Source organism: Danio rerio, chromosome 17, assembly GCF_052040795.2.
Source record: "Danio rerio strain M-AB ecotype USA chromosome 17, GRCz13ab, whole genome shotgun sequence".
Taxonomy (NCBI): domain Eukaryota; kingdom Metazoa; phylum Chordata; class Actinopteri; order Cypriniformes; family Danionidae; genus Danio; species Danio rerio.
Window position 1 is genome coordinate 5543169 of NC_141037.1, and position 21551 is coordinate 5564719.

At 37.0% G+C, this 21551-nt stretch overlaps 1 protein-coding gene across 6 annotated transcripts in view; it reads left to right on the top strand.

Annotated features, from left to right (window-relative positions):
* The window catches only part of LOC100334314 (kelch-like protein 29), a 376785-nt gene that overhangs the window by 88309 nt on the left and 266925 nt on the right, over positions 1 to 21551 (top strand). For all 6 annotated transcript variants that reach the window (XR_015512889.1, XR_015512890.1, XM_087289939.1 and 3 more), the window contains one exon: positions 9648 to 9963. Coding sequence is in view for 2 of the 6 variants with exons in the window: in XM_087289939.1 (XP_087146065.1) it covers positions 9694 to 9963 (270 nt within the window). In the remaining 4 variants the exon portion in view is untranslated. The remainder of the gene's footprint in view (positions 1 to 9647; positions 9964 to 21551) is intronic.

Consider the following 21551-nt stretch of genomic DNA (forward strand, 5'->3'; position numbering starts at 1 on the left):
TGGAATATTTAGCATGCTGAATGTTGGATTTCTGTCTGCGAGGTGTCGGCGACGCGTCAGCGAGCCTCGTTGATGCGTTGTTCAGTAGTTCACACATAAAGAGCGGCGAGCGCCGAGCACCCGCAAATTTCTTCCCGATCACAGCCCGATCTGTCGGCGAGCTCGTTAACTTCCAAATCAGGCTTAAAATCCTCTAGTGTGAACTAGGCATAAGGGGTTTAAACACAGTTTACAGCCAGCTTATATTGTTAAAAATGTATTAATTGTATTTGTTATAGGGATGCTCATTTCGGTTAATTTTGCTAACCGACAACCGCCGCTCATTAATCGGTTATTAACGGTTAACTGGTCAGATTACTATTAATTTTATATTAAACAAATTAACGTGTCTATTTTGTGTCCGACACATTAAATATTGCATTTTAAAATACTGATTTATTTTTATATGCTAGCATATTAATAATAGAACAATACAACAGAGCATTTTCACGCACCTGCAGTGTTTAGCACAGAAGAGCAGAATAAACTAAATAAAATGAATAAAATAAATAGGACTGCCCTAAATTATTTTCACTTTAATTATTAATTTATATTACAAAACTAAAATACTGACTGATTCTTTTTAATAACCGGCATAGGCTGCTTTTTTCCAATCATATGTTTTTTTCTTCCATTAAATAAAAATCGCAGACTTCCTCAAATTGCCCGCTTCACGGAAAATATGCATTTATTTAATGCCCCGCTGTTATTATTATAAATCACAAAACCTTTTACATTTTTAATAGAAATCATTATTTTAAAGATTATAGCCCCTTTCACACATACAGACCTTTCCGGAAAATTACCGGCAATTTTCCGGAAAGGTTGTATGTGTGAACAGGCCCTTTTTGAAAATACCGGTAAATTCGTTCTGGCTATTTTCCGGAAAGAGAAGTTGTAACATTACCGGCAATTTGCCGGAATGCTGCGCTGTGTGAATGCAGAAGGAAGATTGCCATAATAAGCGCGTGCACGTCTAGAACGTGCTGACGTGAGACGTCTGCTTTAGCCAATCACAACAGTCAGACGCATTTACGTCCGCGCGGTTTATGAGAATAAAAGCCTTTGAATATTTTCCCAGACACATTTAGCTGCTAGAAGATAGTCAGGTCACGTTTATATGTTGTTCTTAATGCCAACTGTGTAAATTATCATCGATGAGATGCTTATGATAAGCCGTTGTTTGTTTACGTTTGTGTGCCTGTGAAACAGCCTGTGAGTGCCTGCACACGCACATATTATGAACATCTCGACATGCGAAAGTGATCCTGCGAAAGTTGTTCACAATATTGATCATCCACAGAGTTTGTAATTTAGTCAAATGTTTACAAACACAAGCGCAGCCGTTTAAAGCTCATTTGTGGTGAATGATGGCAGAATTTACCAGTATTTTGGAATGGATGTGTGAATGCTCTTTTCCGGAAAAATTCCGTAACGTCCTCGCCTGTGTGAACAGCGCTTTTTTGAATATACCGGTAAAGTCGTTCCGTAAATTTTTTCGGATATTTACCGGTATCACTGTGTGAAAGGGGCTTATGTCTTGCTATATGGTTTCCTCTCTCTCCCTCGCGGTTCAAGTGTGCGCTGCGTAATGAAAAGACAACAACCCCTTTCACACAGTGATACCGGTAAATATCTGGAAAATTTCCAGAACGACTTTACCGGTATATTAAAAAAAGCACTGTTCACACAGGCGAGGACGTTACGGAAATTTTCCGGAAAAGAGCATTCACACATCAACTCCAAAATACCGGTAAATTCTGCCATCATTCACCACAAATGAGCTTTAAACGGCTGCGCTTGTGTTTGTAAACATTTGACTAAATTACAAACTCTGTGGATGATCAATATTGTGAACAACTTTCGCAGGATCACTTTCGCATGTCGAGATGTTCATAATATGTGCGTGTGCTGGCGCTCACAGGCTGTTTCACAGGCACAAGGTAAACAAACAACGGCTTATCATAAGCATCTTATCAATGATTATTTACACAGTTGGCATTAAGATGAACATATAAACCTTATCTGACTAATTCCTAGCAGCTAAATGTGTCTGGGAAAATATTCAAAGGCTTTTATTCTCATAAACCGCGCGGACGTGAATGCGTCTGACTGTTGTGATTGGCTAAAGCAGACGTCTCACGTCAGCACGTTCTAGACGTGCACGCGCTTATTCCAGCAATCTCCCTTCTGCATTCACACAGCGCAGCATTCAGGCAAATTGTCGGTAATGTTACAACTTCTCTTTCCGGAAAATAGCCGGAACGAATTCACAGGTATTTTCAAAAAGGACCTTTTCACACATACAACCTTTCCGAAAAATTGCCGGTAATTTTCCGGAAAGGTCTGTAGTGTGAAAGGGGCTAATGACAACGCGCGCATATGTTGACTTTTTGTCAACAGTTTTGTTGTTTAAATATGATATTGCATTAATGTGCATACATGCTGTATAAGCTGTAAAATAAAAGGTAAAGCCTATTTGCTGCGTTTATGACGCAGATCCAGGTCAACATCAGCGCTGGTTTAGCATCAACACATCTGTTAAACAGCAATATTCTTCTTCCATTTTGCTTCTTTGGCAAATGTGTCTGTAGGCACGGGTTATACGTTATCGTCCCGCAAGTTAAATATGACTTGCAGTTGAACAAGGGGCTGAAAACAAGGCGCACCTCACTGCCTTTATATGTTGACAAGGAAAAAAGAAGAGAAGAAGCGCGGTCCTCTTATGAAACGACTGAATCAGCTGGGTATCGATTGTGCCAAAGTGTTGCTGTCTGTGTTGTTACAATTGTAATATTTAATAATATTGTGATATTCAAGATTTGTACATTCATACAGCTCTGGATAACTCAAAACAGCAATTAGACCTTCAGAGCGGTGTTAATGCGTCCTGAAGTAAAGCAAAACAGCTCTCCAGCAAGATAGAGTGATTATATGCAGAGCCATATACCTTTATCTATAAATAAAGTATAACTATAGAAACTGTGTTCATCTTAACTGAAAGCTTTGTCGTGTTTTCTGACCTCACGCATCGTGGACCTATCAGTCAGTCAGCACGTAACGCCAAAGGGTTAAACAGGTTAATACAGAAAAGTTTGCGCTGTTATGATTCACTTACCTTTTAATACCTTTTGGTGTGATTATAATCAGCTATTAAAAACAACAACAACAATAACTGAATGTTTTGAATGGGTAATGTAGCCGTGGCGGGATGCATATTGGTCCCCGCCATGGAATAATGAATGTAGCGGAAACCAAGCTCTTTAAAAGTTCTCTGTAGTTGTCTTGACAACACAAACTGCTGCTCTGGGATGAGTGCAAAAGATGCCCCTCTTAACGCAAAGGCGCATTCAATCGGCCCTTAAGCAGCCAAACTAAAAATATATAAAATAATATTTTTAATCATTTAACTGATAGCATTAATCGGTTACAAACGCACCCTTTCGGTTAACGGTTAATCGACTATTTTGAGCATCCCTAATTTGTTATAATCACACTTGATATAATCAGTCTGCAGAAACACTTTGATTGACATTCTCCCTTTGTACATGTCATCAGAAGGGGAAAGCCCCGCCCACTAGTGACCATCTCCCCCTCATTAGCATAGGATGTTAGTCTTGCTTTTGAAGCTGCCACTATGCTGACGCACAGGCATTTGTAACTCCGCCCTGTTTTAAAAATCTCGTAATCTCATTTGAATTTAAAGCGACAGTCACCAAAACTCCACAATTAGGCTCAGCCTAAAAGGGTCAGTTTTAGGGAGCCACAACACATTATTTGTGTTTTATTTTGAGCAAACACACTCAAATCATACACCGATTTTACATCTTGTTAAAAGAGACATACTAGATCCTCTAATTTCAGATTCCAGCAGGTGCACAAATGTAAGATTAATTGCACTGACTACCAAAAATTAAACAGATTAAATGTCATGAAGTGATTTAATTAGAGCTGCCAATTGAGTCATTTTAATTGGATTAATTATCTGATGTGCTGATTAAGTAATCTCATCAATCACAGTTAATTGCATACATCAATATTTGCACTGAAAGGCACCCAAAACGTGGTTTTAGAAGGCAGTTTAATCAGTTTTAGCTTGGTTGTGTTTGATCGTAAGTCAATAATTGATGTGCAAACCAGTCTTTATTGATCATATTCATGGTAGCTCAGTGGTTAGCGCTGTTGCCTCACTGCAAGAAGGTCGCTAGTTCGAGTCGTGTTCTCCCCGTGTTGGCATGGGTTTCCTCCGTGTGCGGTTTCCTCCAGTCCAAACACATGCGCTATAAGCTTCTTGGAGTTCTTCTTGATAGTAGGTTAAAGTGGTCAAAACAGATCGATAAAATGGTAATAGTTATGGGGAGAGGTTTATCAATTATTAAGAGATGTGTTGAATTTTTACCACAGTGCTGTATTTCTCAAATTGTTCAGGCAATTTTTCTTTCTTATCTAGATTACTGTCCAATGGTATGGTCGAGTGCATCAAGTAAAGACTTAGATAAATTACAGTTAGTCCAGAATAGAGCGGCACGACTCATTTCACACTGCAACAGAAGAGTTAATATTATGAAAATTCATAAAACTTTAGGTTGGTTATTGGTGAAGGATAGGGTAATTGTTTCTCTGCTGTGTTTTATAAGAAATATGTCTGTGTCAAAAGTTCCAAGTGTATTGTACTGTCAACTTTTGTATAGTAATGTTAGTCATCATTTTAACACCAGGCATGCATTAAAAGGAAATTGGGTCCCACTTTATATTAAGTGTCCTTAACTACTATGTACTTGCATCAAAAAAATAAATACAATGTACTTACCGTGTTTATAATGTATTTGAGAACACTTGTGGTGCTTTTGAGTTGGGATAGAGGTTGGGTTATGGACAGGTTTGGTGGCATGGGTAGGTTTAAGGGTGGGTTAAGGTGTAAGGGATGGTCAACAGTGTATTCACAAATGTGATTACAAAAGTTAATTACGGATGTAATTACATACATGTATTTAATCAAGCATAAGTACACAATAAATACATGCAGACAACCTATACACAATAAGTATGCACAATAAGTACATTGTAACAAACTATTAGTTCCTATGTAAGTACATATTAGTTAAGGCCACTTAATATAAAGTGGGACCAGAATTTTTTTGCTTCCCATTTCAAAAACTAATGCAAAGCAACGTACCGTGATGTATAGAGGAATGAAAATATGGAATGAACTACCATCAGACATTACATGCTTTGTAACAAGTAAAATGAGGTTTAAAAAATCATTTAAAAAATATTAAATGGAACAATATTAAGTGGATTGTTGATTTGATTGTTATGTATGAATTTTGTATTTTAATGTTTTTATTAGTCTTTGTTGTTGTGTGTTAATGTAATTTTGGGTTATGTTCGATGGACCCCAGGAACAATAGCCACTACCTTGGTGGTGGCTAATGGGGATCCTGATAAATAAATAAAATAAATAAAAAAATATGGGAGAATTGAATAACTAAATTGGCCGGAGTGAATGAGTGTGGATGTTTCTCAGTACTGGGTTGCAGCTGGAAGGGCATCAGCTAGATATTTTATAAAAACAATTAACAACAAAGGAGTTTAGAAATGTTATTTATAAAGTATTTGGATGTGATGACATTAATCAAATTGTGCACACAGAGCATTTTTGGGTAAGCAAAACCATCATAAACTGCCTTTCAATTCCTTTCTGTCATCCAGTCCTGGGGTCCGTTCTTCGTACGTGGATTACTCAGTTAGCTGGATTTGGATATTGAGGATTTGACACGATCCAGGATCGTTTCGTTCTTCAAAGCTGATCCGAGAGTTGTTGTCATAGCAACAGTTCTGCTCGCTCAAACCTGATCGGAAGCAGGTTCAATTCATATAAACAGGATTAGATCGGCTCAGTTCAAGCAAAGATAATACAGAAAGTATGTTACGAATTCTGATATTTTCTTACAGTAGTAGTTATATACACTTGGGAAAATAGTAAATATTTTTTAACTATAAATATAAAGTTATAGTCATTAATAAAATAAATTAAGTTATACATATTAATAAAACTTGCAATCTGCACCCTCAAAATGAAAGTACAAAGACTGCCACCTGGTGGTGCAAAGAGAAAACTTATTGATATTAACTTTTTTGATTCCTTTAGTACAAATTGTGTATAATAGAAATGCACAATATGTGACTTTTTTAAAGCAATAATACATTTCAGCAGTCATAAACATGTTTTGATAGTTAATATGCCAGTGATTTGATGCTTCACAAAAGTTGCAGACGCCTTTACTAATATGAAAATGCTTTTGTAAACATTCAGTTATTCTTTACACCGATTAAAAAACGGCTACTATAATAAAGAAAATCTTCTCTAAATATAGAACTAAATACACTGATATGCATTGAAATACATGATGAATACTCTTGACACATGAAAGTGTAAAGCCTGCAGCTCACAACAAATGTGGAAGGTTATTGCGTGTCATATTTAACAAGCCGTTTACTGCTAATTTGATGTAACTTTGCTCACTTGGATAATTGAATATTAATCAGATGATGTCATTACGCTGCTGTCCCGTCAGCCAATCGTTACATTGCTGATCATGATTTCGAGGATCGATAGATCTGTCCTTCACAACACACGCAGCGATCTCAGATCAGTTCATCCAGACATTCTAATCTGATTCGCGAACTTGTTTGAAGAACCAAATTAGCCAGAGATCAGTTATCAAGATTAAAAGATCCGGGATCTGCCACATAATCTTAGATCATTTAAGCGAGGTACGAAGAACGGACCCCAGCACTGCTTTATTTTATTTATTTTTTTATTATTATTTTTTTTAAAGATTTATTTTTGGCCTTTTTTGCCTTTATTAGATACGACAGTGTTTAGACAAGAAGTGAAGTTGGAGAGAGAGAGAAGGGGGCAGGGTAGGGAAATGTCCTCCAGCCGGGATTTGAACACGGGACGCCCTGACATGCTTTTGCACTATATGTTGACACGCTAACCACTAGGCTATTGCGCTGACAGTCCTGCACTGCTTTATAAACGGATTGGGAGAAACTGTACTTAAAGATGTGTTCCATGTCCTCAAACAAATATGTATGTTTTTAAATGACGTGGTAAAATGAAAAGAGCTGTGATCTTCCAGGAACGTGGTTAAGAAATACTCAGTTGGGGAAAGAGTACTGAAAAATCATACTCAAGTTACAGTAGCATTACTTGCCCAAAAATATAGTGCAAGTAGAGTAAAAGTGTCTGTTGTGAATGTTACTCAAAGTAGGATTAAAGAGTATCCCTTTCCAAAGTTCTCAAGAGTAGTGAGTTTAGAGTATGACACTGTAAAAAGCTGATGCATTAACATGTAATTTGTGCATGTGTGTAAACGTAACATTCTGTACTGCACTTAGTTATTGCTCAGCGGGCACACAACATCATAAGATGTTAATATTAGGTTAGATTTAGATTGTGATGTCAAGTGACTAAAATTCAATGTCTAGTCAGCGTCCAAGAACAACATTATTTTGATATCCAATAATGATGTCAAATGACGTTGATGTTTGGTTGATTTCAGGTTGTTAGAAAGACCAAAATTCAATGTCGAGCCAACATCTTAACCTAATGTCATATTAATGTCAAATACTGACATTTATTCATTAGGTATAGCTACCCAAATCCAACGTCTGATAGACGTTTTAGTGGTAACGTCAAGCTGTAACATCATTAGACATTGATATTTGGTTGATTTTAGGTTGGACATTGACGTGGCCTGACGTTGGGTTCTGACGTCAACCTGATTTTCATTTCCAAACAAAATGCAGCGTCCCCACGATGTTAGAGTACAACGTCAATCTGACATCATGTTGATGTCTTGTGCCTGCTGGGTGTTGAAGGCCATTTCAGTCATCATACAATAAACATTCGTCATCTTCTCATCAGGGACATGCATCTAAACAGTCTCTGGGTCAATACGTGTAAAGATTTGAAAAATCTTCTTGGACACTTTTATAGACTCCAAACAGTTTGCTGCAGTTATAAAGCACCCTTGTCTTGAGGTACAGTAGTTCATTATGATGCGATTTAGCTTCTTTGTGCGATTTGATTGGACGGGAATCACAGTATTGATTTTTCTCATCTCTATAGACAAAAAATAATACAGTAGTGAGTGAAGGTTGAAGCAAAGTAGTGGAGTAAAAGTACAGATACTGCACTAAAAATGTACTCAAGTGAAAGTGAAAGTGCACATTTGTAAAACGGTCATTTGAGTATTTGTAATTAGTTACTTTACACCAATGGAAACACTGCTTTGACTTAGGGCTCTATTTTGACGGTCCATGCGCAGAGCGCAAAATGCAGGGCGCAAACGCTTTCAGGACGTGTCAGAACGCGTTTTTGCTAATTTAAGGACGGGAAAATCCACTTTGCGCCATGGCGCATGGACTAAAAGGGTTGAGATTATTTTCTTAATGAGTTATAGGTGTGTTTTGAGAATAAACCAATTAGAGTCTCATCTTCCATTCCCTTTAAGAGCCAGCTGCGTCACGCCAAGAGCGCATTCACTATTTACAGGACGCAAAGTAAGTCTAAGTGGAAAAACTGAGCATTTCACAAGCAAACAGTTAACAGTTTTTTAACAAAAAACAGTTAAACAGAGCATCTACTGCGTGAGAATAAGAGATAATGGAACTACTTTCACTTTCGCTCTTGGATAGGGAAACCTTTTCGCACAGACATCAATTAGTCTATAAATAAATAATTTTGTTTGTTAAGCGCAAATATTCGTTTCAAAACTATTTCTAAATTTAGTTCTATTTTCCAGCAAATGAATAAATGAACAATATTAACGAAGTATGTTCAAAAACCTGAGTTATATCCTAAAACACATGCTGTGCCCCATATGGTCTAAAACCTGACAGGTGGACAAATCTAAGCTTGTTTTTAATAAAACAAATATAAATATGGATATAATAAATAATACTGCTAATAATAATAACATTTTACAAAAGCAAATTGTTATGAATGAACTGAAAAAGCCCCCCGAGATGAAGAAGACATAAAAGCAGTGATTTTTCATATTTATGTAGGCTAGAAAATAATATGTTTTGTAATATTTTAATCTTTTATATTTATATTCTATATCTATTCTTATTATATCCTATATATATCCTTAATATTTAATTGTTTTCATATGTAAAGATATTTGCCTATTGCTCTCTTGTGCGTATTAAGCAGTGTGTAAGCGAGGCGCAACTCTGCGCCGGAGTTTAGACCGGGTTTGTTTTGGTCTAATGAAAAATCTAATATAGTTTCTGAAAATAGCAACGCGCCAGCGGTCCACCTCAGAACACCTTCCTTTTTAGAGCAGAACGCCTATGGGCGCACAAATGAGCGCAAATGCATTTGCTATTTAAACAGCGTAGCTCAACGCCTCAAAACGACTCTTGCACCAAGCTGAAACTACCAAAAGACTACTGCGCCGCGCCTTGCGCCACACTGCGCCACACTGCGCCGGGTGTGTGATAGGGCCCAATGTGTTCTGTCCATATCCTCATCTTCATTGTTGTTGTTTATTTATAGATGTTACTGTAAGACATCTCCTCTTCTTCTCCAGGTTTTCTGCAGCTCCTGGTGAGCAGAAGTGTCTCTGGTTCTCTGTCATGATGTCTCGGTATCATCAGCGGTTTGAGCGTGATTTCCGAGGCGTGTGGGAGCGAAGGGAGCGATGCGGCTCCAACGGCAGCTGCGGCGGGACGGTTAACGGCTGCGTCTCCACCTCCGCCAACACCGCTAACAACCGACCCGGCCTCTTGCCTCTGCCTGTCATCCCGTCACTGCTGCCAACGCCGGCCAGTTGCACCACCAGCACCGCCAGCAACGAAATCACCTGCAAGAGATTGAGCCTCACCTGCAGCACATCCAGCACCAAGGTACGTTTGCACACATGCTTGCGCACCTCCAGACGGCTGCTGTTTTCTTTCTTCTCTGAAACACAATAGAGGTTTGTTCATGCTCCAGTGGGACTCGATGTTGGTAATTTATACTGACAAGGTTCAAAAGAGACCAAACTGCCCATGAAAGTGTGAAAGTATGATGCTGTTAATCTAAAGCAGTGGTACTGTTGTTGGAGATACGTATATATGTATATGTATGTGTATCTATATCATTACAATTATTAGCTGTCCTTTACATTTTTTATTATTTCCTAAGTGATTTTTCTAGGCATAATAGTTTTATTAACTCATTTCTAATAACTGATTTCTTTTATCGTTGCCATGATGACAGTAAATAAATGACTAGATATTGTTCAAGATACTAGTATTCAGCTTAAAGTGACAATTAAACGATTAACTAGGTTAATTACAAACATTGGTTTGTTCATTCATTCATTTTCTTGTCGGCTTAGTCCCTTTATTAATCCGGGATCGCCACAGCGGAATGAACCGCCAACTTATCCAGCACATTTTTACACAGCGGATGCCCTTCCAGCCGCAACCCATCCCATCCACCCAACACATACATTCACACACACACACTCATACACTGCGGACAATTTAGCCTACGCAATTCACCTGTACTGCATGTCTTTGGACTGTGGGGGAAAAAGGAGCACCCGGAGGAAACCCACGCGAACGGGAGAACATGCAAACTCCACACAGAAACGCCAACTGAGCCGAGGCTTGAAGCAGCGACCTTTTTGCTGTGAGGCGACAGCACTACATACTGCGCCACTGCGTCGACACAGTGGTTTGTTTTGTAGAAAAAAAATATTAAAGGGGCTAATAATATTAACTGTAGCAGTTAAATAAATCATTATTTGTATTTATTTCAGCCAAACTTAAAGGCAAGGCAAGTTTATTTATATAGTACATTTAATACACTGGCAATTCAACAAGCTTTACATAAACAGGAATAAAACAGAATAAAGTAAAGACAGTTTTTCCATATTCTAAAACACCGGCGTATCATAATTTCTCATTTTACTCTGGGACTTCCCCATTGTGGTGATTGGAAGTTTCCAACAGATTTTTCAACTACAATCAAAAAAAGTTAAGCTTTACAGCTCTAATTGCGCGGCCCCCAATTTAAGTAAATCGCATTGTCCGTGATTTCTAACCTTTACCCGGGAGTAGATCGCCAGAGACTTTTACCCCCCTGCCCCATTCACCCCCGCAACAGATTATTTGTAGCGAGTCACGTCTCGGATCTCACTTATTGTAATCGCGCTGCTATCCCACAGAGAAAGATCCTAATTTTCCCAAATGGATGGTAAAAAAATATTACTTTAAAAATATTATTTTAAATATAATTATCAATACAGAATGATATGAAATATTATATTGTGATATATATTATGTATGTATAGTTGAAGTCAGATTTATTAGCCCCCCTGAATTAATAGCCCGCCTGTTTATTTTTTCCCCAATTTCAGTTTAACATAGCGAAGATTTTTTCTAAGCATAATAGTTTTAATAACTCATTTCTAATAACTGATTTATTTAATCTTTGCCATGATAACAGTAAATAATATTTGACTTGATATTTTTCAAGACACTTCTATACAGCTTAAAGTGACATTTAAAGGCTTAACTAGGTTAATTAAGTTTACTAGACAGGATAGGTTAATTAGGCAAGTTGTAGACTATTGAAAAAATAATTAGCTTGGAGGCTGATAATTTTGACCTTAAAATGGTTTTAAACAAATGAACAACTGCTTTTATTCTAGCCAAAATAAAAAAATAAGACTTTTTCCAGAAGAAAAAATATTATCAGACATACTGTGAAAATTTCCTTGCTGTTAAACGTCATTTGGGAAATATTAAAAAAATAAATAAATCAAAGGGGAGGCTAATAATTTTGACCTCAACTGTATGGATCGCCAATCCTAAGCTACCCTTTAGCTACAGTGTAATAAAAATAATTTGCATTTAATTACTATATGGTTAGAATCATAGGTTAGCTTTTGGTGCATGTAATTATGCATAATTAATTGTAATTACTACATTTCGTTCCTGCAACATGTCTAAAAAGAACACAGTTGAAGACAAAACTAATACTAATACTTTTCTAATATTTCCCAAGTGGTGATTAACAGAACAAGGCCATTTTTCCTATTTCAATATTTTCTATTATACTCTTCCTCTGGAGAAAGTCTTATTTCTTTTTGTTTGGCTGGAATAAAAACAACTATTGATTTTATTTAACTGCTAAGGTTAGATTTTTTTTTTTACTATCTACAGAACAAACCACTGTTGTACAATAACTTGGCTAATTAATGTAACCTAATTAACCTAGTTAAGCCACTTATGTTAAGTTAGGTCACTTTAAGCTGTATAGAAGTGTCTTGAAAAATATCTAGTAAAGAAGACTTCGGTCTTTTATATTTGTTACCACAGCAGTGAGGAGATTGTAAATGTAAGGATGTCGCCTTACATTTGGGTTTTTGGTTCCGTTTCTTGTGCATCCCATCCCATCTGAAAGAATTTTTTAGCATAGGGGTGATGTAGTTGTCCAACTTCACAATTTGTAATGTTGCAGTATGTATTTAAATAATAATGACTGGTTTCTTTACTTGAAAGCTCAGATTTGATTATCAAAATTTGTTTTGTTGACAGAGTTTGAGGTGTATCATTATTATTTACACCTAACAGATGTTGATCAACAAATGTTTGCTTTGAGTGTTCAGTGTTTACACTTTATTATATGTATATATGTGTATGTGTATTATATATATATATATATATATATATATATATATATATATATATATATATATATATATATATATATATATATATATATATATATATATTATATGTATATATGTGTATGTATATATATATATATATATATATATATATATATATATATATATATATATATATATATATATATATATATATATACATATATATATATATGTATATATATATATGTATGTATATATATGTATATATATATATATATATATATATATATATATATACATATATATATGTATATATATATATATATATATATATATATATATGTATATATATATATATATGTATATATGTGTATATATATATATATATATATATATATATATATATATATATATATATATATATATATATATATATATATATATATATATATATATATATATATATATATATATATATATATATAGTTTTTATCAGTTTTTATATACTGTACATTTATTTATTTCGGTCCATTTATGTCTGTTTGTTTTCCCTTGATGATGGATGGACCCTGTTGAAAAGCAACAGTTGATGGTCACGTCAAGTTTGAGAGCTTTGCGGGATCATTATGTGCCACATGTGTTTGTTGTCTCCGCTTGCGGCAAAAAAAGGAGATTAAAGCATGTGGAGTAGCGGATCTTAGGGTCAATTTTTCTGTCATCCATCATGAAAGGCCTGCGGCCGTATCTCTACAAGCCATCTTTGATAGTGCAGAGCGAGACTCTTATTGATCTGTGTCAAGAAGAAACTCTTGCTACCTGCTTTCATATTGCAGACGCACCGGAGAACCAATAAAGCAATCTTAGATTCACAGACGTCTGCACTGGGGAAAGAGCGAGGTCAAAAGCAATATACTTGTGCATCTTCCAGTCAGCAGCGAGCGTCCTTCTGTCAAAAAAACGGAAACTTTATTAGTTAATGGTGACATTTTATGCCTTGATTTATAAGATGTAAAATAAATCCAGAGTGTGTCTTTGAACTTCCACCTCAAAATACCCCACAGATCATTTATCAGAGCTTGTTAAATTTGGGTTATTATTTATTTGGCTGTGAAAAAAAAAAGAAAAAACACTTAAAAAAAAAAGTTTGTTCCTTTAATTGCAAATGAGATGGTGCTTTTCAGAAGCGGGTGGAGCCTTTGCTTGAAATTCTGATAGAAACAACAAAACAATCCGGTCTCATGGAGACAGAAATATGAAGTAGCTTTTTAAAGCTTTACAGATCAAAATGAACTCAGATAATGTCTGAGAAAAAATAATAGTTCAAGACTAAGGGTGTCACGATTCTCCAAATCCTCGATTCGATTACATTTTCGATTCTAAAGGCACGATTCGATTCGATTTTCGATTATGAATAATTTATTAATTAATGCCCAATTAATTATTTGTAGCCTACCGTTTAAACTACCTGACCTGCATGGTCTTTGTTTTACCCATAAACAAATCATACAGTAAATGAATAAAGGCAAGATACACACATAATTACCACCTGTCAATCACTTTTTCTGCGGGACTCGTGAATAGGCAGTGATCTGTGTCGTTATAATGGCGTCGGTAAAAAAAGACGCACAACCAACAGGAACCAGCCAACAGTATCTGAGGTGTTCGCTAAAATGACAAAGTACAAGTGAGTGAAAGATTGAAGCAGTCCTCTGACTGCCTGGGCAAGCTGTGTGTGCGTCTGTGTCTGTGTGGTCACGTGATGTGCATTTTCAGAGGTAGAGAGGAAGGAGGGCTGCTCAGAAATGCTACACGCCACTGTGGATGTCAAATCGTTGTCGTTCTAAAATGCCATTTAAAAACAAAGACAGTGTAAACAGGGCCTGAGTGTGAACTGTTCGCGAGCGGATTTGCAACGGGGGCGGGCGGAGGATCGCGATGCCGGTGTTGTCTATCGGACGAACCGTACGTAATACGTACATAGCAGAGCTTGCAAAACTGTTTTTTTTTTTGTCGACAACACAAACGTTGTCAACATAACTCACTGGAAATCCAAAATGCTTACACACCGGCGACTTCATTGAAAGAGGAGAGGGTTTAAGTTCTGTCGACGGGTCTCCTGCTTCTGCAGTTTAACAAGCACTTCAACAAGCATGTTTTTCTCCGCTTGGTAAGCCAAGCTGACGTGACATGGGGGCGTGGCAGCGTCGACGATTCTATTTTTTGATTCGATAATCGAAATTGAGCATAAATTCGAAATCGTGACACCCCTATTCAAGACTGAACCAGCCCAAGCCCATTGGAAATACATGCTTCATTTTTGCAAAAGGTGTAATGCTCTGGGTACATTTAGTTGCACGTTTCAGATGGCAAATCCACTAGGGGGTGCTGTCTGCCTTTTTGTAAATCTAAACTATGCTACTTGGGGTACGTTTTTAATGCACGTTTCAGATGGCAAATCCACTAGGGGGCGCTCTCTACATTATTTCCAAATCTGAAATATGCTACTTAGGGTTTGTTTCATTATAGGTTTCAGATGGCAAATTAACTAGGGGGCAATCGCTACATTATTTCCAAATCTGAAATATGCTACTAAGGGTTTGTTTTATTATAGGTTTTAGATGGCAAATCCACAAGGGGGCGCTCTCTACATTAATTCCAAATCTGAAATATGCTACTAAGGGTTTGTTTCATTATAGGTTTCAGATGGCAAATCCACTAGGGGGCGATCTCTACATTAATCCAAATCTGAAATATGCTACTAAGGGTTTGTTTCATTATAGGTTTCAAATGGCAAATCCACTAGTGGGCACTCGCTACATTATTTCCAAATCTGAAATATGCTATTTAGGGTTTGTTTCATTATAGGTTTCAGATGGCAAATCCACTAGGGGGCAATCGCTACATTATTTCCAAATCTGAAATATGCTACTAAGGGTTTGTTTCATTATAGGTTTCAGATGACAAATCCACTAGAGGGTGCTGTCTACATTTTTCTGAATCTGAAATCTGCTACTTGGGGGTTGTTTCATTATACGTTTCAGATGAAAAATCTACAAGAGGGCACTGTCTACGTTTTTGTGAATCTTAAATATGTTGATTGAAGTACGTTTCAGTGCACGTTTCAGATAACAAATCCACTAGAAGGTGCTGTCCAAATTTTTGAGAATCAGAATAACGTTAATTAGGGGATGTTTCATTGCAAGTTTCAGTTGACAAATCCACTTGAGGGCGCTGTCTACATTTTTGTGAATCTGAAATGCGTTGATTAGGGGATGTTTCATTGCACATTTCAAATGACATGCACTCTAGGGTGCTTTCTGCCTTTTTCTGAGTCTCAAATATGTCACTGTCTACACTTTTGTGAATCTGAAATGTGTTGCTTCGGGTACATTTCATTGCACATTTCTGATAACTAATTAACTAGAGGGAGCTGTTTACATTTTTGTTAATATGAAATACTTAGGGTAGGTTTCATTGCACGTTTCAGATGACAAATCCACTAGAGGGTGCTGTCTACATTTTTGTAAAACTGAAATACGTTGATTAGGGTTTGTTACATTGCACATTTCAGATGACTAGTTTACTAGAGGGCACTGTCCACATTTTTGTGAATCAAATACATTTGGAGTACGTTTAACAAACCAGCACAGGGCACTGTCTACATTTTTGCAAATCTAAAATGCGTTTGTTAGGGTTTGTTTCATTCCACGTTTCAGATGACAAATCCACTGGAGGGTGCTGTCTACATTTTTGCAGATCTCAAATACTTGGGAAATGTTTCATCGCATGTTTCAGATGACATACTAATTCACTAGAGGGCGCTGTCAACATTTTTGTGAACCTGAAATATGTTACTCGGGGTACATGTCATTGCTCATTTTAAATGACATAAACGAGAGGGTACTGTTTACATTCTGGCAAATCTGCAAATAAATTACTTAGGGGCACTCTTCATTTCACTCTTCAGACATCAAATTCACTCGGCGGTGTTACCAGCATTTTTGCAAATCTGAAATATGCTACTTAGGGTACGTTTCATTATACGTTTCAGATGACATACACTCTAGGGTGCTTTTTTGCCTTTTTGTGAGTCTCAAATATGTCACTGTCTACACTTTTGTGAATCTGAAATGTGTTGCTTGGGTACATTTCATCGCACATTTCAGATAACTAATTAACTAGAGGGAGCTGTCTACATTTTTGTTAATATGAAATACTTAGGGTAGGTTTCATTGCACGTTTCAGATGACAAATCCACTAGAGGGTGCTGTCTATATTTTTGTAAAACTGAAATACGTTGATTAGGGTTTGTTTCATTGCACATTTCAGATGACTAGTTTACTAGAGGGCACTGTCCACATTTTTGTGAATCAAATACATTTGGAGTACGTTTAACAAACCAGCACAGGGCACTGTCTACATTTTTGCAAATCTGAAATGTGTTTCTTAGGGTTTGTTTCATTCCATGTTTCAGATGACAAATCCACTGGAGGGCGCTGTCTACATTTTTGCAAATCTCAAATACTTGGGAAATGTTTCATCGCATGTTTCAGATGACATACTAAAGGGCGCTGCATTTTTTCTGAGTCTGAAATACGTTGATTATGGCTTGTTTTATGGCACGTTTCAGATGACTAATTAACTAGAGGGCGCTGTCAACATTTTTGTGAACCTGAAATATGTTACTCGGGGTACATGTCATTGCTCATTTTAAATGACATAAACTAGAGGGTACTGTTTACATTCTGGCAAATCTGCAAATAAATACTTAGGGGCACTCTTCATTCCACTCTTCAGACATCAAATCCACTCGGGGGTGTTACCAGCATTTTTGCAAATCTGAAATATGCTACTTAGGGTACGTTTCATTATACGTTTCAGATGACAAATCCACTAGAGGGTGCTGTCTAAATTTTTGTAAATCTAAAATACGTTGATTAGGGTTTGTTTCATTGCACATTTCTGATGACTAGTTTACTAGAGGGCACTGTCCACATTTTTGTGAATCAAATACATTTGTAGTACGTTTAACAAACCAGCAGAGGGCACTGTCTACATTTTAGCAAATATGAAATACATTACTTAGGGGACGTTTCACTGCATGGTTCAGATGACAAATCCACTTGTGGGCGATGTCTATATTTTTGTGAATCTGAAATACATTACTTAGGATACGTTTCGTTGCACATTTCAGATGACAAATCCACAATAGGGCACTATTTATTTATTTTGTAAATTGGAATTATTTAATATTTTGCTTAAAGTATGATTTCTTGCACGTTTCAGACATCTGACATACACTAGAGGGTGCTGTCGACATATTTGCAAATCTCAAATACTTTACTTAGGGTACGTTTCATTGCATGTTTCAGATGACATACACAAGGGTGCTTTTTGCCTTTTTGTGAGTCTCAAATATGTCACTGTCTACACTTTTGTGAATCTGAAATGTGTTGCTTGGGTACATTTCATCGCACATTTCAGATAACTAATTAACTAGAGGGAGTTGTCTACATTTTTGTGAATCCGAAATACTTAGGGTAGGTTTCATTGCATGTTTCAGATGACAAATCCACTAGAGGGTGCTGTCTATATTTTGGCAAATCTGAAATACGTTACTTAGGTCATGTTTCATTGCATGTTACGGATAACAAATCTACCAGAGGGCACTGTCTACAGTTTTGTGAATTTAAAATATGTTGCTTAAGGTATGATTCCTTGCACTTTTCACATGACGTACACTAGAGGTCACTGTCTGCATTTTTTCAAATCTGAAATATGTTGCTTAGGGTACGTTTCAGATGAAAAATCCACTAGAGAGCACTGTATACATTTTTTAAAATCTGAAATTTGCTACTTAGGGAATGTTTCAGATAAATATATCTACAAGAAGGCATGGCTTGTTGTGTAGGTCAAGGTCAAGGGTTCACGCTTAGATGGGAGGTCAGGTGACGCAGTTTGTTGATAGATAATAGTGATTGCATTACCAGTTCTCATACTTTCGTTATCAAGAGCGAGCAGACAACAATCTGACTATAATCGCACATTTGCAGATAATTGTGTAGGTTGTGGATTAAAGCTAACAATATTATAAATAATGTTCAATTTCTTACACGGATCCTTTCTAGGAGCCTTGGTGATTGATATGGACTCGTTTTCATGTGTTTATGTTTAATCTAAAAATCTGTAATTATATGAGTCACCTAGGAGCAGGGATTCAGCTCAAAATCATTTTAAATGTTCTACTAAAGAAAATAAAAGGTGCCTACATCTCAGATGACCCATGGGTGCATAAACAGGACATTTTCATTTTCGGGTGAAATATCGCTTCAAACTTAAAAAAAAAAGTCTTCTTTTCATCATATGTCACCTTTAAAGTATCGGTGTATTGCTTCGCTCATTCTGGGATTGTATTGCAGGGTTCAGTGGCGGCGCGAGCAGCCCATAATTGAGTGTTCGCTGAAGTCATTTGCTTGCATATTAAGTTGCGAATCTCAATGAGAAGATTGGCTTTGTGGCCTTTTGCGGCGTGATCCTGCGAAAAGAGTCTCTGCTCTCGCGAGGCAGATATAAATTCTGTCAAATGACTCAGAAGGGTCAATTTGTCGCATTCAGACTCATTAAAATGCTGAAGTGTTGGAGAAGCTGCTTTGAAACTTTGCTACAGGCTAATTATATTTTAAAGAAGTCAAAGTACTGTCTGGCTTTTTTCTGATTAAAGTAGCTGTTTAATGGAGGCATGTCTTTAAGATGAGTCTCTGTTTATCAGACGTGATGGTTTATTGCAAGTGGAGAAGTGATGTTTGTTCGTCCATCCATCATTATGCCATTTCATCTATTCATGCATTCATCATTGTTAGTCCATCCATCCATCCATCCATCCATCCATCCATCCATCTTTTCATCAATACATCCATCTATCATCATGTCCATTTGTCCATCCATCCATTCATCATGTCAATCCATCCATCCATCCATCCATCCATCCATCCATCCATCCATCCATCCATCCATCCATCCATCTATCCATCCATCATGCCCATCCATCCATCCATCCATCATGCCCATCCATCCATCCATCCATCCATCCATCCATCCATCCATCCATCCATCCGTTCATCAATACATCCATCAATCCATCTATCATCATGTCCATTTGTCCATCCATCCATTCATCATGTCAATCCATCCATCCATCCATCCATCCATCCATCCATCCATCCATCCATCTATCCATCCATCATGCCCATCCATCCATCCATCCATCATGCCCATCCATCCATCCATCCATCCATCCATCCATCCATCCATCCATCCATCCGTTCATCAATACATCCATCCATCCATCCATCCATCCATCCATCTTGTACATCCATCCATTCATCCATCCATCCATCCATCCGTTCATCCATCCATCCATCCGTTCATCAATACATCCATCAATCCATCTATCATCATGTCCATTTGTCTATCCATCCATCCATCCATCCATCTTGTACATCCATCCATTCATCCATCCATTCATCCATCCATCCATCCATCCATCCATCCGTTCATCAATACATCCATCAATCCATCTATCATCATGTCCATTTGTCCATCCATCCATCCATCCATCCATCCATCCATCCATCCATCCATCTTGTACATCCATCCATCCATCCATCCATCCATCTGTTCATCAATACATCCATCAATCCATCTATCATCATGTCCATTTGTCCATCCATCCATCCATCCATCCATCCATCCATCCATCCATCCATCCATCCATCCATCCATCCATCCATCCGTTCGACAATACATCCATCAATCCATCTATCATCATGTCCATTTGTCCATCCATCCATCCATCCGTCCATCCGTTCTTCAATACATCCATCAATCCATCTATCATCATGTCCATTTGTCCATCCATCCATTCATCCATCCATCCATCCATCCATCCATCCATCCATCCATCCATCCATCCGTTCGTCAATACATCCATCAATCCATCTATCATCATGTCCATTTGTCCATCCATCCATTCATCATGTCAATCCATCCATCCAACATGTCCGTCCATCCATCCATCCATCCATCCATCCATCCATCCATCATGCCCATCCATCCATCCATCCATCCATCCATCCATCCATCCATCCATCCAGGATCATGTCCATCTGTCCATCCATCGATCCATCCATCCTGTCCATCCCTCCGTCCATTCATCCATCCACCTGTCCATCCGTCCATCCGACCATTATTTTCTTCTTGAGAAAGGCTTATTTAGTTTGGCTTGAATAAAAGTGTTTTGAATTTTTATATAATACTTTTTAAGGTCAATATTATTGGCTACAGAACAAACCACTCTCGTCCAATGACTTGCATAATTAGCCTAACTTGCAAGTTAACTTATTTAACCTTTAAATGTCACTTTGAGGCTGAATACTGAATGTCTTGCAAAATAACTAGTAAAATATTATGCATAGCAAATGCCATCATGGCAAAGACTAAATAAATTAGGTATTAAAAATGAGTCATTAAAACTATTGTTTAAAAAATATGTTAAACTTTTCTGTCTGTTAAACGTTATATATATATATATATATATATATATATATATATATATATATATATATATATATATATATATATATATATATATATATATATATATACACTCACCGGCCACTTTATCAGGTACACCAGTCTAACTGCTTGTCAACTCAATGTTTCTATTCAGCCAATCACATGGCAGCAACTCAGTGCATTTATGCATGGAGACATGGTCAAGATTATCTTCTGCAGTTCAAACTGAGCATCAGAATGGAGAAGAAAGGGGAA